General features: G+C 43.8%; 1 protein-coding gene across 2 annotated transcripts in view; it reads right to left on the reverse strand.

Moving 5' to 3' along the window:
• Positions 1 to 11,358, reverse strand: part of PPM1H (protein phosphatase, Mg2+/Mn2+ dependent 1H) — an 87,741-nt gene extending 76,383 nt beyond the window's left edge. The window contains exon 1 of one of the 2 annotated variants that reach the window (XR_014502108.1): positions 10,410 to 11,358. Coding sequence is in view for 1 of the 2 variants with exons in the window: in XM_083399834.1 (XP_083255960.1) it covers positions 10,410 to 10,690 (281 nt within the window). In the remaining variant the exon portion in view is untranslated. The remainder of the gene's footprint in view (positions 1 to 10,409) is intronic. The other variant, XM_083399834.1, reaches the window with a different exon arrangement.
• Between the last annotated feature and the right edge of the window lie 5,701 nt (positions 11,359 to 17,059).

The following is a 17,059-nucleotide window of genomic DNA, read 5'->3' on the forward strand; positions in this document are numbered from 1 at the left end:
TGGACCTGCCCAAAAGTGAAGGCCTTCTGGGAAATGATTTATAATGAATTGAAAAAGGTATTTAGGTATACCTTTCCTAAGAAACCAGAGGCCTTCCTGTTGGGCATGGTGGACCAGAAAATGTCAAAGAAAGATAGAACTTTGTTTATGTACGCTAGCACAGCAGCAAGAATACTCATTGCAAAGAGTTGGAAGACACAAGATTTGCCCACGCTGGAGGACTGGCAGACGCAGTTGATGGACTACATGGAGATAGCTGAACTGACCGGCAGAATCCGAGATTTGGATAAAGAAACAATTGAGGAGGACTGGGGAAAATTTAAAGATTATCTGAAAAAATATTATAAGCTGTATGAATCCTAAGAAAGTGCATGATTAGGAAACGTTAAGCTTCTGCGAATATGATTAAGTAAATGGTAAAATTAGTGACAAAAGAGAAAAGGAGACAATTTAAATTGAATATGTTATGTTTATTTTAAAGGTATTGAAATTGAGATATAATATATTGTATTTGGATACATAACATTCGAAAGTTACAACAAGGTATGAAATAAGGTAACAAAATGCTGACATTGTTAATGCAAAGAACGCAGAATCGGAAGGGGTGGGGAAGTCCAAGTTTTATTTTGTTTTTGTTGTTAAAAAAGAGAAAATTTGTTTCTTGTAACTACTTTATTTGTTTATAAACCTATAAAATTATGGAAAGAAACGCAATAAAAAAATTTATAAAAAAAAAAAAAAAAAGAAATATACCATAAATGGGACGTGGGTGGCGCTGTGATCTAAACCACTGAGCCTCTTGGGCTTGCTGATCAAAAAGTTGGCGGTTTGAATCCCCACAACAGAGTGAGCTCCCGTTGCTCTGACCCAGCTCCTGCCAGTTTGAAAGAATACCAGTGCAAGTAGATAAATAGGTACCACTGTGGCAGGAAGGTAAATGGCATTTCCATGCGCCCTGGCTTCCATCGCAGTGTTATGCTGAGCCAGAAGCGGTTTAGTCATGCTGGCCACATGACCCTGAAAGTGAGATGAGCACTGCAACCCCATAGTTGCCTTTGACTGGACTTAACCGTCCAGGGGTCCTTTACCTTTTTACCTTAGAAATACCACAGTTTTGAATATATGAAATATTCTGACTGCCACTCGAATATGCTAATATAATATGGCAGCTGATTACCAGTTTCAAAGAACTACTGCGAGCTGGAGAGATATGGTGTCATGAGTAAGTTTTACTACTGGGTGGCACAGTATTTACTTCATGTAAATGAATGCCAACACATAAACTATAATGCATTAACATTATTTGTGAAGTGGAGTTTCTCCACTGCTGTCATCACAACGGGCTCTGAAGTGAGCTCTCATGTTGAGCCAGATTCGCTTTGGAGGTGCCTCCCTGTTTCACTGCCCACAACTCCCTGGCAAAGCAAAATATCTCTGTTCAGTGGGAGTGAGCATTTAGGAGCTGCTGTGTCAACTGCCTAACTCCTTTCCCCCACAGAACAAGGGCTTTGATTGTAAATTCTCCAAGGCTCTCGGGAATCCATCAGCCTATGGGTTGGGTTATCCAAATAAGCTCACCACCACACGGCAGACTGCATGTCCAAATCTCACTGGGAAGAGCTCCAATCATGACAACAAGAGTCAAAGAGTGTGCTCTCCCATGTTTCAAACCAATGCATTCCTACTTAGCTATCTACCACTTGCTCACATACATTTTGGTAAAACATGCCAATTCATAAACCAAAATGCCCCAAACATTCGAGCCTTTCGTGCTCCAATGCAGTCATTCCCATACAGATTCTTTCCTTATCCCCAACCTGCCATTTTCTTTCTTTTACAACCCCTATTGTACACTGGGTAGACACTTTCAGTGAATTATCCCAACATTCAAAACACTGTTGATTGTTTTGGATGCCAATTCCCATTTGCCTGCACCTGTACAGCTGTGCTAACAATCTCTCTCTTTCTCTCTCTCTCTCATATTGACAAGCAGTTCAGACCTCTTCAGAGCATGGGAAGATTTTTTTTCTTTCTGTCCCAGTGAACTTACTTGGATTAAATATAATGTGCACTTTCGTTCACTTGGTTTGGAGATACCATTCCAACATTCTTGAGAATCTGCTTCTGAATCCATTCAGGGACCATCTGATAATGTGGCCATTCCAACTTCAAATCATTTAAAAAGTAAGTTTAATAGCACTGGTACCATTTGGATCCTTCAGTCTCAGCTGCTTCCACCGTCTCCCACAGAAAATTTATTGTATGATTTTTCTTCTACCATTTAACAGATACAGAAGGTATGCTAAATTTACACAGGAGCTCTTGGTGAGAAAGTATGGATTTCCCACAAAGCTTTTGACGATTTGCCAATAATATAACAGTGACAGTTTATACAGCTTGCTAATACTGTCAGAGGACTCCTAAAGATGGATGAGGTAAAGTTTCACACTTTTGTTATTTTCTGCATCTCCCTACTTACAACGCCTATGAATGCAGAAACCATATAGGCTTCTTTGTGCACAAATCTTGCCCTTCCAGTGTTCAAAAGTCATCCGCGAGTTTTCCATTGCTGTATTTATGTAGATCTTGGTTTTAGGCTTTATTTTATATTTAAATTGTCTTATTTATTGAAGCCACCCAGAAAACTCTTATGTTGCAAAATGGCATAGAAATTCTGTAAATAAACACATTAGCTTAGGAATACAAAGCTGATGCTTTTTGTGTAAAACATCAGGCACGGAACATCACTGATTCCTCTCCATAGTAATGAAAATTCAAATATTGAGAGCACTGTAAATAATATTACAAATCCTCTGCTGCTTAAAAGCTACGTGTCCTTTAAAGCCAAAACAAGTTAGTTGGCAAAACCAGGGAGAACCGTTACTAAGCATTATGATGTTTTAGCAAACAAGTTCTTGGCAAGCTATAGCCTCCTGTAAAGTGATAATTTATATAAATATTGTATTACGTGGCTAAGCATTCTTATAGCCCAATCCTAAAGCACAGTACTTTGAAGAAAGCTAAAGCTATCATCTCACAATTCATATTGATTACTTTTTGTCCTGTCCTTAAGTGATGTGGCATTAAATTGGTATCCTTTGTATTATTTTTTTGAAAACAACGTTCAATTAAAGACCTTTCCGAGTGGACCAAGTTCAACAACCACCCTTGCATAACCTCCTCCATGTGACAGATGGAAGATCTATCCTTGTGTGAGAAACACATACTGCAGTGCAAAGTGTGAAAGTGACTCAGCAGGGTTGATGGCAACGTACCTCGTCCCTCTCAATGAATTGCTGGACTGTCTGTTCATAGAAACGACTATGTGTTTATAGGGAGGGAAAGAGAGGAAAGCTGCACTCTGGGGCATATCTGAATATCTTATTACATTAAACAACAATAAGACCACAAAGCAAATAGTTGCCTTTACCTAGATTAACACATCCGCAAAGGTAAGAGTTTCACATAGCTACAAGATAAAATTCTATAAAGAGAAGGCCAGTCCAAACAAGGCATTGTTAAAACACCAAAAAACTTGGGAGTTATGATACTAGCTTGTTTAACTAACCAGTTTGCTTAAAGCCACAGTATCTGGTTCAAACATAATGCTAAGCCCGGTTTCTTCAAAATTGAAAGTAAATACTAGACAAGTCCTTCTATTTGCATGTAGGGAGAGGTATGATTCTCATTCAACTTTTTACTTTCATCGCCACAGAAAACCCTAACATTGGATACAAACAATAGTGATTAGATTCCTTGCTTGCTTTTTCTATTGCTGATAGCACCATCAAAATTACTACTAATACATTTAACTCTACTAATGCACTCTAAAACTTGGGTGTTTCTACACCACATGACTTTGAGACCAAAAACAGAAAATCCTAACTGGAATCCAGAGCTCTGAAGCAGAATCTGTCAGTTAGACAAAGCAAATAAAATATAGGGTTGAGCCTACTTATTTCTATCTGATGCCAAAATCATCTTTATGAGTCAGTGGAAATGTACAGCTCTTTACTAAGTTAAAAAGATTGGAAGTTGTTAGGCTAAATAATGTGAAGGATCACAATAAACCACTTTGAGCTTTGATAGATATAGGATCTACCAATGGTAAATGGGAGTAAATACCTTTATTATTGGGGAGGGGGGCACAGTTGAACAAGTACAGATTTTAGACTCCTAAGTGTAAATGGATCTGCTTAAAGTTTAATGATGGAAGGGTAAAGTATTAGTAAATTTCCACTTGTCTCCCTTATTGAAAACTATAACAAAAAGAAAACACTAGTGACTGTTTCATCCAGCAGGTGTGCCACTTTCTGAACTGAACTTCCAGGCTTTCTTCAGCATACAGAGATGATATCTGGAAAGCGCAGGAAGCTCAATATTGCTTGGCAATGGGTACTTTTGTTTGAAATCCATTGTCACTATTCTTCTGCAGTGCTTCCCATCATACTCCATGCATTCAATGCTTTTCGTTCACATGGTGTCAGATTATCTTGCATGAATAGGGAAGGGCTGTGGCTCAGTGGTAGAGTTATCTGCTTTGCATGCAGGAGGTCCCCGGTTCAATCCCCAGCATCTTCAGGCAGGGCTGGAAAACACTCCCTATCTGAAAGCCTAGAGAGCCATTGCCGCTCATTGTAAACACTACAGTGGTACCTCGGGTTACATATGCTTTAGGTTACATACGCTTCAGGTTACACAATCCGCTAACCCAAGTTAACTTCAGGTTAAGAACTTTGCTTCAGGATGAGAACAGAAACTGTACAGCAGCAGGAGGAGGCCCCATTAGCTAAAGTGGTGCTTCAGGTTAAGAACAGTTTCAGGTTAAGTACGGACCTCCGGAACGAATTAAGTACTTAACCCGAGGTACCACTGTACTGAGCTAGATTGACCAATGGCCTGGCTCAGTAGAAAGCAGTTTCCTGTGTCCTGAATATGAGATTATATGTTTCAACCCAGCCAGTTTCCATGTAGCACGTAGGAAGGCATGGCGTAATGATGCAAGATGCCAAGACATCAGAAATTTGACTGGGGGGGGCAGCACAATCCAACTGTTTATTCTAGTGAGGGACAAACAAAAGAAGGACAAGACAGTAGGAATTATTCAAGGGAAAGTGTCAATTATGACTAACACCTCCACCAAAGTGATTCTTGATTTATGTATTTTACTTTTGTGGCTGTATATTGTAAACCACCCTGTGATCCTCAGATGAAGGGTGCCATAGAAATTTAATAAAAAATAATAATAATATGCTATGTAATAAATTATATGCTATGTAAATAAATAATATACTATGTAATATTTACTCAAGGGACGCGGGTGGCATTGTGGGTTAAACCACAGAGCCTAGGAGTTGCCAATCAGAAGGTCGGCGGTTCAAATCCCCGTGACGGGGTGAGCTCCCGTTGCTCGGTCCCAGCTCCTGCCAACCTAGCAGTTCGAAAGCACGTCAAAGTGCAAGTAGATAAATAGGTACCGCTCCAGCGGGAAGGTAAACGGCGTTTCCGTGCGCTGTTCTGGTTCGCCAGAAGCGGCTTAGTCATGCTGGCCACATGACCCGGAAGCTGTACGCCGGCTCCCTCGGCCAATAAAGCGAGATGAGTGCCGCAACCCCAGAGTTGGCCACGACTGGACCTAATGGTCAGGGGTCCCTTTACCTTAATATTTACTCAACAACAACATCTACATGAGAAAACACAAAAAGTCATGCCTTCACAAAGCACCTAATGAAAGAAAAAAGTCTCCTGGTTCCTCACTATTTTCACAAAATTATCCTTGCAGCCAAGTAGCATTGTGTTTTACAGGCTTACAGTTATGCAATGCTACACCTACATCCATTAAAGGCTGGAGATCACCACACAGCAGGCCTGTGGTATAGAGAAGTACTGTCCAGGCACCAGCTTTCTGTCTTTCCAAAAATAATGTAGAAACCATGCTCACAGAAGAGTAACAGTGCAAATTTGGGATACTGAAGTAAATAGCAAAAACTGCATTTACTTCAGCAAGGTCAACACTTTGTCCTAAAGCTATTATAATCTTAAAAGCATTCTGTCTCTCAGGTTAGTGCCACCAATTTTAATTGGATTCACTGATGAGCCTAACAGTCTTAAAGGGGGGGGGGGGCTCATTAGGGGCATTACAGTTTATCTTAAGATTCAGAGTAAAAATATAAACATTTTTTTCAGTCTAACATAAAAGGAAGGAAGGAAAAGAACAAAAGAGAAAGAAAACGCCATCTCAATTTATTATCTGGTTACAAGGAAGCCCTTAGTAAAAATTCTGCAGGGTCACATTCCCTTCTTAAAGTTACTAATATTTAAACAATACATGTTCACATATACTTAAAATGACTTTTCCCCCACAGAGCAGACTTGAAACAAAGCCTTTTCTGTTTTGCCACACAAAACTGGATGATCATTACAAGTTACCCGAGGAATAAAACCAAATGCCTAGCAGCAAGGAATAACCATCTCTTGTTACGACACAGAAAGGGGCAGACAGATTATCAAAGCTTAATAGAACTCAATTCATCTGGTTGATAAAGCAACTACAAGAGAAGTTGGTCTCCCAGGCGAAGTCTTCAGTATAATGAAGTAGCATGTACAGTAAGAATTTGTGATTCTTCTGCAGAACCCATGCCAACAGTGGTAGAGAGGGGTTTCTTAGCCAGTCTTTTAAAAGTCCCTGGGGTGAGATTTTGTTTTCTACGGAAAACCAACTTCAATCACAAACAGAATATGGAAGGTAATAGCTACAAGTCCCAACAAAGTACACAGAAGAGCAGTTCAACAAAGCACGGTATCTAAAAATTGGAGGGCATTTCATATATATACACACAACAATCCATTTGACGCAGTGTTAGAAACTCAAGATATATAATCTAATCGCCAAATAGCACCTTAAGCCTAGGTTGCAGTCACCACAACGGAATGTCTAGGCGCCATTTTTTGTTTGCAGTGGAACTTATTATTAGTAGTATAATTATTCATCATCTCATTTCTATACCACTTTGCACTTTAAAGAACAAATCTCAAAGCAGTTTACAACACATTAAAACATCAAATGAAGCAATCCAGAATAAAACAAATTCAAGCTTCAAGGAAAATATTTTGGATCCTCCTCTAAGCGACATTTTGCTTTCCCCAGTTGTCAACCTGGCATCCATAGATCTCCATGGGGTCGCAAATGGACCTGTGCCAGTTGCAAAACACACCTGGCTAATTCTTAGGACTAAATTTCATTGCAAGCCATGTGGTTATCTTTCGAGTGAACGCGCATAAGTCTCTTTATTCCCAATCCTAGAGCCTGCAATGAAAAGCAGGGAAATAATCACATGACATATTAAGAGTACAGTGGTACCTCGGTTTACGAACTTAATCTGTTCCTGAAGTCCGTTCTTAAACCAAATCCGTTCTTAAACCGAGGCGCACTTTCCCTAACGAGGCCACCCACCATTTGGTTTCTGTTCGTAGACCGAGGCAAAGTTCGCAAACCGGAACACTACTTCTGGTTTTGTGGAGTTCATAAACCGAATCGTTCGTAAACAGGGCTGTTCTTAAACAGAGGTACCACTGTACTTGGGATAATTCCCAGTAACCTGTAAAACAAAGAGGGGGAACCTGCAGCCCTCCAGAGGATAGGAGTCCATCTCCCATCAACCCCAACCAGCATGGCCAATGGTTGGGGACATTTGGAGTGCCACAGCTTCCCCAGCTCTGAAAAAAGTCATTATAGTCCAAATTAACCTAATCCAGACTACATATAAACATTGACTGACTCCTTGTGCTCTTGATAGCAACACAAACAGTCGTACGACACCCACATTACACTGAATTTGTGCAGGTGAGACCTAAAGCCCTAACTTCACTGGGGTGAAGTGACACTGTTCACCGGTGAACATAGCAAGTATATGATTTCTCATTACTGGCAGCAATATCCCAACACACACGAGTCCCGCTGAACTCAGCGGGACTTATTCTGAGTTCTAATTTATCTATTTCTTCTCAATGAGGGGAGATATGCAATCACTGCTCTCATCGTATTTAATCCTGCAATGCTAAGTTAAACTGTAAGTAAAATTCCAGTGAAATTTAATCATATATTTAAGTATCCACTCAGATGAGGACTTAAGTGGTTGCTTAACCTCTGGATTATGCCAAAAATGATTCTTTTGGCTGCTGGCCATCACTAAGCCCTTTTCAAGGAAACAACAGTGACATGACAAAGTGAAGTCATGAACCACAAGCAGGTACTGAATTGACCAGAAAGTTCTTCCACCATTAATCCTGCAGCATTATATTGAGAGATTGGCTACTAACTTCATTAGACAATGTGTTCCTTCTGAACTGGATAACAGATCTTTTTATAGTTTGCCTCCTTTTTACTGCTTAACCATTAGAGAGCCTTCAATTTATAAATAAGCATTATGAATGGGAACAAATAAAACACAGCAGTAAGATTCAATTTGGTTATTGCTGAATGCAACGCAGCGTAGCTAGCCTAGACCTAATAAGGAGTTGGGACAGGATCAGAGATCATCCTAATCTGCCTGCACAAACTTCATCACAGGTAAATGCTCACTTTTATTTGTGTCCGGGACTGCAGTAACATAATCCATCCCAAAAACACCACCTGGGGGAGGGTGAAGCTTTCTGCTACCATTTCAAAAGCTGCAGCTCCCTCCCATCTTATCAAAATATGCACCCCTGCAAACAAAATCCACACATTTTATTTTAGGAGATCACTGCTTCATTGTAAGCCTTCCACTCAGATGTTAAAAGCACACAATAAGCACAAGAATAATATAACGTGACACTTAAAACTGAAGAAGTTTGGAATCCGGAGAAAGATATATGCACGGAAAGCTACTGTAGTCTCCTTCATTCCACCTTCCTGAATCCTGCTTCCACAGCAAGAGAGTGATTCGTGTGCAGGGAGGATGGAAAATTTTGAGAATGGAGCAGATCAATGACACACACTCCAGCCATCATCTTCGCAGCACAGGCCTGGAAAAGGGGGTGTGCACTAAATGCCAGTCTCCCATTACCAAAACAGTAAGATAGCACCCTGTCTCTCTTTCTCTCTGCCTCCACCTCTCCCCATACATTCACAACACTTCCGAAACCCCTTCCGCATCAGTAGAAATAAACAATCCAGAGACTTGCAGTACACAGATCTACGGCAGAACAAAAATGCTACAGTCTTTGGGTGAAATCTGCACATGCGGGGGGGGGGGGGGGAGAAGAGAGAGAGACTCAAAGGGCAAACTTTCCGCTTTTCATTTCCCTTCCCTTTTAATAACCCCATCAAAATTACTAGACCTAGATGAGAAAATCTCAAAGAGACGCATGGAGTTGCAAAACCAGATGGTGCATGATGCACATGACCCGGTCAAAGATAAGCACTTTATAGCTACAGCATTATGTACGCTTGCACCCAGGAGTAAGTCTCATTAAAGTCAACCGAATTTATTTCCAAGTAAATATTTGCAGAATCAGGCTGTACGTCTATGCACACCCACTTGGGAGTGAAACCTACTGGATTCAAGAGGATTGGGTTTTATATCAGATAAGTTGAAGTACACAGGACTTAAAAGCAACTTAACTTTTTACACCCACTCAGAACAGACAATGAAGAAGTGAAAGCTGCCCCAAATCACCTGTGGGAGAGTATTTGACCAAACCAACCCAGAGTATAACATAAGAGGACTTAACCCGAAGCGGCATTTCTCAAGGTTCCACCCCAACACCTGAAGAGCAGGGCATTGGGGGTATGCACAGAGAACATTCCCATAACCACAAATAGTGAATTTTGAATTGAGGAATGAGGCATCTAAAGGAAGATGACATACACACAGCCACACTACATGATCTACCCACAGGGTGGCTGACCATTCCCTCCCAACAGAAAACCTGAAATAGCTCTTTCTCCACGCCCCCCATTTCCAGGGCTGAGTCAATCGCGACAGCTCAGCCCCTAGAGCATGAGACTCTTAACCCTCAGGGTCGTGGGTTCGAGCCCCACACATTGGGCAAAAAGACCCCCGCATTGCAGGGGGTTGAGCTAGATGACCCAAGTGGTCGCTTTCCAACTCTACGCTTGTATGGTTCTCCCAGGATGATGGGCTTCCCTCTCATGGGAGAAGTTAAGGCTATATCCATCCAACCCCGGTTCGGAAAAGGAGTGTGCCGGGCTTGCTCCAGACGCTGAGGTTCAGGCAGGTGATCCTACCCTGGCCTCTCCCCCCTTCCCGGCTGCAGCAGCGCCCTTGGAGAGGGGACGTGGGCGCGCCTCCTCTCCAAGGCGCACCGGCAGCAGCCGAGGGGGGGACGGGACGCTGCCGGCCGTCCTCCTGCTTCGGGACCCGGCAGCTTAAGGGGGGGGGGGCGGTCTGTATCTGGCTACTCACTCGGCGTATCCCGTGGTCCAGGGCAGGCGCTTGGTCTCCTTGTTGAGGATGAGGATAGGCCGGGCGATGTGGTCGGCGGAGCACTCGACCTCGTCCGGAGACAGAGCCAGGAACTCGGGTCTGCCGTAGGGGAAGCGCAGCGGCAGGTCCATGCCTCCTCCACCACTACCACCGCCGCCGCCTCCTCCACCTCCTCCACCACCGCCGCTGCCGTGATCCGAGCTGCCAGCCATGATGCCTCCCATGAAATTGGCCACCGCAGACTTCACCCGAGTCAGCATAGTACTCCTGCCGCCGGCCGCACCGGCGGGGCCGGGGGAAGCACCATCCAGCTCGCGCCGGGAGGCAGGCAGGCAGGCGCGCAGGGCGGCGGCGGAGCGGCGGCGGAGGGGCGGAGGGGGAATCACGCGGCTGAGGCGGCCGCCGCTGCTGCTGCTGCTGCTCCCGCCGACGCGGCCAGCGCCGTCCCTGCAGGAGAGACGCTGCTGCTTCCGCAATGGAGGAGCCGCTGCATGGAGCAAAGCGGGGCTTCAGCACGGTGTTCAGGGGCGAGCGCGCAGCCACAGAGCCCTGAGCTGGACGCCGCGCCGTCGCCGGGGAGCGCTCCTCATGGCGGGGGCGTCAAGCAGGTCCCGGCTTCTCCCTCTTCTTCCTCCTCCTCCTCTTCTTTCACTCAGCGCGGATTGCCGAACTCGACCCGAGCGGCTGCTGCCCGCGACGAGTCACGTGACGATAATAAAGCTGGCCTCCGACGACGCGGGAACTTCCTGCTCCGTGAGCTGCAGACACAGAGGCAGGCGGGGGACTCGGCCCCGAAGATCCTGCGGCAACACAGACGCCTCTCGCGCGCCCTCTTCCCGTGCGTGGGTTGGCGTAGCGGGGGAAAACGCGCTGGAAGATAAAGGGGCGGGGAATCAGAGGAGCAGACGAGGAGGTCTCCCACCCTGGTGTGCAGAAGACAACACCACGAGGGACGTTGCTCCGGGACAGTTTTTTTTTTGGGGGGGGAATAGGAGCCTTCCCCCCCCCATTAAAATATTTGAATGGGCCGGCTCCCCTCCCCGCACGTCTTTCAAATTAAAGATACCCATCTTTCAAATTTGGTGGTGCAATGGCATACATAGTAAAGAGTAAAGCAAGGCCCTTTATATGATGGCACATAAGGTCATCATTTGTTTGTCTCACTTTTAGTACAGGAAATCTTGGGGAAATGTGGAGGGTCTGATCATGGACATTGCCATTCAAATAGGGGGGGTGCCGTGTCATGTGATTGATTATGTGGGGCAGTGCTTGCCTGAGCCCTGTCCCCCTCATATTTTAGTCAAATTGGCACCCCTGGTGGCAGACCTACATTTTGGGGGGCCCTGAAGCTGGAGCTGTTATGGGGGCCCCATGGCAAGCATCAGTGAGGTCAGAATGACTGCTGTCATTTCCTTCACGGCAGCTCAAAACGCCTTTACAACATCTGTGCCTGTACTACTGGCTCTCCAACTTTGGGATTGCTGAAATAAATCCACGCACAAAAATAGACAATTTGAGTTGTGTGCATGAGTCAAACTGGGTCTACTAGATGCAAAAAATTAAAGCAATGTGGACCAGAGTCCCTTTTGAGGTCCCTCCAAGATTAGGGGCCCTAAAGCTTATGTTTTATTGGTTTTATAGTTTTATACCCCTGCTTTGGGATGGAGGGCAAGCCCTCAACCTCAATAGAATAGGCAAGAGTTAGCAGAGCAAAGCCTACGTACGTGTATACTCAGAAGTAAGACCTATTTCAGTTGGACTTTCTCCCAGGTGGGATTGCAGGCTATAGGTGAGCAGTCTGAAGGTATTTATTAGTGACAAAGGTGCCTTATACTAATAGCTTTAACCTATCTGAAACATACCATACCTCGCCATGAAAGAAGACAGAAGGCTGCATGCAGACATATGAATGCTAAAAAGACAACATAGAGGCAACATGGTGGAAATATTTAAAAATATCAAAACAGCAGTTTCATATGGCACTTGCTCATAACAAATGGGACAGGTTTCAAGCTTCCTACAACAAGCTGTTCTTCCATACAAAAAAGACAACATATGTAGAACACAATGTGCTTTCTCGCTTTCGCCATATTCACACCATACATCTAAAGTAATATAAGACTTTGAGCAGTCATAGAATAATTATTATCATAGTTACGGAATATGACCATGTAAGATTATGTATTATTATTATTATAAGCATGGAATTCCCCTGAATAATTATTAGAGTTATAGTTTCTTAAGGGTGCTGAAAGTAGTTCAGAGACCTCTATTATCCTCACAGACCTAGAATTCACAGAGTGATTTAACATCCAATCCCTCTTTACAGGGACCTCCGGGAATTGTAGTTGACTCTTATCCAAGTCATTCACCATCCAAAGAAAGAAAATAAGGCAGAGTCATCTCAATGGCAACACCTCCTTTGTTGAATTCTCTCCAGGGAATTTTACTGGGCACCAACATTAATATTATATAATCCTAGAATTGTAAGGGACCCTAAGGGTCCTCTAGTCCAACCCCCTACAGTGGAGGAATCTCAACACGTGGTCTCCCATCCAACTTGAAACCATACCAGACCCTGCTTAGCTTTGCAAATGTAAGGTAAAGGTAAAGGGACCCCTGACCATTAGGTCCAGTCGTGACCGACTCTGGGGTTGCGGCGCTCATCTTGCTTTCTTGGCTGAGGGAGCCGGCGTACAGCTTCTGGGTCATGTGGCCAGCATGACTAAGCTGCTTCTGGTGAACCAGAGCAACACACGGAAACGCCGTTTACCTTCCCGCCAGAGCGATACCTATTTATCTACTTGCACTTTGACGTGCTTTCGAACTGCTAGGTTGGCAGGAGCAGGGACCAAGCAATGGGAGCTCACCCCATCGCGGGGATTTGAACCACCAACCTTCTGACCGGCAATAATAATAATAATAATAATTTATTATTTGTACCCCGCCCATCTGGCTGGGTTTCCCCAGCCACTCTGGGCGGCTTCCATAGAAACAAAAAATACAATAAAATATCACAGATTAAAAACTTCCCTGAACAGGGCTGCCTTAAGATGTCTTCTGAATGTCAGGTAGTTATTTATCGCTTTGACATCTGCTGGGAGGGCGTTCCACAGGGCGGGCGCCACTACCGAGAAGGCCCTCTGCCTGGCTCCCTGTAGCTTTACTTCTCGCAATGAGGGAACCGCCAGGAGGCCCTCGGAGCTGGACCTCAGTGTCCGGGCAGAACGATGGGGGTGGAGACGCTCCTTCAGGTATACTGGGCCGAGGCCGTTTAGGGCTTTAAAGGTCAAGACCAACACTTTGAATTGTGCTCGGAAACGTACTGGGAGCCAATGTAGGTCTTTCAAGACCGGTGTTATGTGGTCTCGGCGGCCGCCCCCAGTCACCAGTCTAGCTGCCGCATTCTGGATTAGTTGTAGTTTCCGAGTCACCTTCAAAGGTAGCCCCACGTAGAGCGCATTGCAGTAGTCCAAGCGGGAGATAACCAGAGCATGCACCACTCTGGCGAGACAGTCCGCGGGCAGGTAGGGTCTCAGCCTGCGTACCAGGTGGAGTGGTAGACAGCTGCCCTGGATACAGAAGTGACCTGTGCCTCCATGGACAGCTGTGAGTCCAAGTCCTAGGCTCTGTGATTTAACCCACAGCACCACCCACATCCCTCTGCAAATGTACTTGCAGTTTTATTGCTGCACTACTATCCTTTAAGTTTTTGTTCTCTCAGTCTTTAATATGTATTTTACTATTGTTATATATTTCATTTATTTATTTTATCTTGTTTTCGTAAACCACCCTATAAGCTTTACTACAGGGCAGTGGATACAAGTCTTGAAAACAAACGTAAATTTAAAAAAATGGAAGATAGATGGTCTTCTTAAGGTTCTACCAATTTAATATAGAGACTAATAGAGGCAGTGAGAGATTTTACTTTCTTGGGCTCCATGATCACTGCAGATGATGACAGCAGTCACAAAAGGAGAAGAGCGATGACAAACCTAGACAGAATCTTAAAAAGCAGAGACATCACCTTGCCAACAAAGGTCCGTATAGTTAAATCTATGGTTTTCCCAGTAGTGATATATGGAAGTAAGAGCTGGACCATAAAGAAGGCTGATCGCCGAAGAATTGATGCTTTTGAATTATGGTGCTGGAGGAGACTCTCGAGAGTCCCATGGACTGCAAGAAGATCAAACCTATCCATTCTGAAGGAAATCAGCCCTGAGTGCTCACTGGAAGGACAGATCCTGAAGCTGAGGCTCCAAATACTTTGGCCACCTCATGAGAAGAGAAGACTCCCTGGAAAAGACCCTGATGTTGGGAAAGATTGAGAGCACAGTGGAAAGGGGACAACAGAAGATGAGATGGTTGAACAGTGTTTCCGAGGCTATTAACATGAGTTTGACCAAACTGCTGGAGGCAGTGGAAGACAGGAGTGCCTGGCATGCTGTGATCCATGGGGTCACAAAGAGCTGGACACAACTAAATGACTAAACAACAACAACAAATTATATCAAAACATAGAAGAGAAATTTGTGGATAAATGGTGCATAGGGCAGGGTTACAATTTCTATATAAACAAAAGTTACCAAGGTGTGTCAGGGACAATTCTACCTAGGAAACTTTCACTGTAGCATTTATACTGATTAGTAGATTTGGAAGAAAGCCAAAACAGAGAACAAACAATCTACATGGGGTTATTTTTTCCAGGGTTATAAATATCCTGTCATATTAATTATTTTTTTAAAAAAAATCATTTGCTTATATTGCACATATATACATTCAAATCAAGATACACACACTTAAAAGAAAATGGAGAAATACAAAAGTATAATAAGATCTTTTTTAAAAAAATAGGAAAAAATAAAGATAGAAGCACTGAAAGGGAAAAAAGAACAAAGATTATAAATATATACATTTCATTAATTCATTTAAACCTTAAAAAAGAAACGAAAAGAAGAAAACAAAAAGGAGAGGAAAGACACAAATACATATATAATTCATTCTTCAAAAACTAACACATACCAACTTCACTACAGTTCATTATTTTCTAATTAAAGTCTATCTATCTGTATTTTCAGTATATCCCTCATCTTGTTATCAGGGAGCTTTTTCCTTTGCGGGGTTATTCTAAACACAGCCAGATCTTGGCCGTTGAGCCACAAGCTGACTGGTTTTTCTGGTTAAAGGGTAATAAAAAGCCTTGTAAATCAAGTAGTTTTTAAAGATTCCTTGTGAAAGAATATGTTTTGAATGTATTAACATTTTATTGCATTTGTTTTTATCAAGGTACAAAGATTTCACTGTCTTTTCATTTCCTTATGTTTGTTGGTTTAGGGACATACAGAGAAATAGTATCTTTGACAGAAATAAGCTGGATTCCCAATCTTAAATCATCTTAATTTAACCAGTTCCATATTTCTGTCCTAAAACCCAGTCGCAAGCAGCCTGGTTGCTTGGGTATATGCTCAGTTTCTTATCTAGCAAGCCTGTCTAACACAAGAAAACCAGAATGTGAATTATGTCATGCAGACATACCGTACTTGTAGAACAGCATTTCCCCTGTACCTGCAAGGGTTCTGAAAACCTTATTTGGCTACTTTTCTATTACTGGCTAGATTTTCAGTCCTTTTCCTGATTGGCCAAGTAGCCTTGTACAATAATTCTGATAAGATCAATTTTCAAAATCTGAAAAGGATCTGGGAGGGAGAATTTGGGAGAAATGGTCTGTTTTCATTTTTGACCAGTAGCCTCATCAGGCAGTGGTACTTACCTGACCTCCTAACAGGTGAGTCACTGCTGCTTACCAGGTGGGGTTGGGGTGAGATAGTGGCACGTTCACTCACTGGCTGAGCACTCTTGGTGGTACATTTGCACTGGCTTAAGCCACAGAGCCTAGGACATGCCAATCAGAAGGTCGGTGGTTCGAATCCCCACGATGGGGTGTGCTCCCGTTGCTCGGTCCCTGCTCCTGCCAACCTAGCAGTTCAAAAGTACGTCAAAGTGCAAGTAGATAAATAGGTACCGCTCCGGCGGGAAGGTACACGGCGTTTCCATGCGCTGCTCTGGTTCACCAGAAGCAGCTTAGTCATGCTGGCCACATGACCCGGAAGCTGTACGCCAGCTTCCTCGGCCAATAAAGCGAGATGAGCACCGCAACCCCAGAGTCGGTCACGACTGGACCTAATGGTCAGGGGTCCCTTTACCTTTACATTTTATCCTTCCTGCAGCTGCTCACCTGTCAGGAGGTCAGGTAAGGACCTCTGCTCCACCAAACTGTTTGGAAAGCTGTACACTAGGAGGCAACTGGGGTAGGTTTGGGCATGGAGCATGGAGAGTCATCATGATAGAGGTGGATGCACATGTTATATATTGGGGTGGCCAACTCCCAAGAGACTGCGATCTAAGCACAGAGTTAAAAACTGGCAGTGATCTACCCCCTTTTTTGGGGTTCAGGTCAAAGTTGTTGCACTTTCTTTAGGAAGGAGGAAGGCCCGTTTTGGGAGAGTTTGGGTCAAAGTTGTTGAGTTTTTTCAGGGAGGAGGTAAAACGTTGAGCTTTTTTTTAGGGGGGCACAGTTGTTCAGTTTCTTTGGGGAGACCCAATGAGCTAACAGTGATCTACCACAGATG

This window comes from Podarcis tiliguerta, assembly GCF_965153285.1.
Source record: "Podarcis tiliguerta genome assembly, chromosome: 10".
Classification (NCBI taxonomy): domain Eukaryota; kingdom Metazoa; phylum Chordata; class Lepidosauria; order Squamata; family Lacertidae; genus Podarcis; species Podarcis tiliguerta.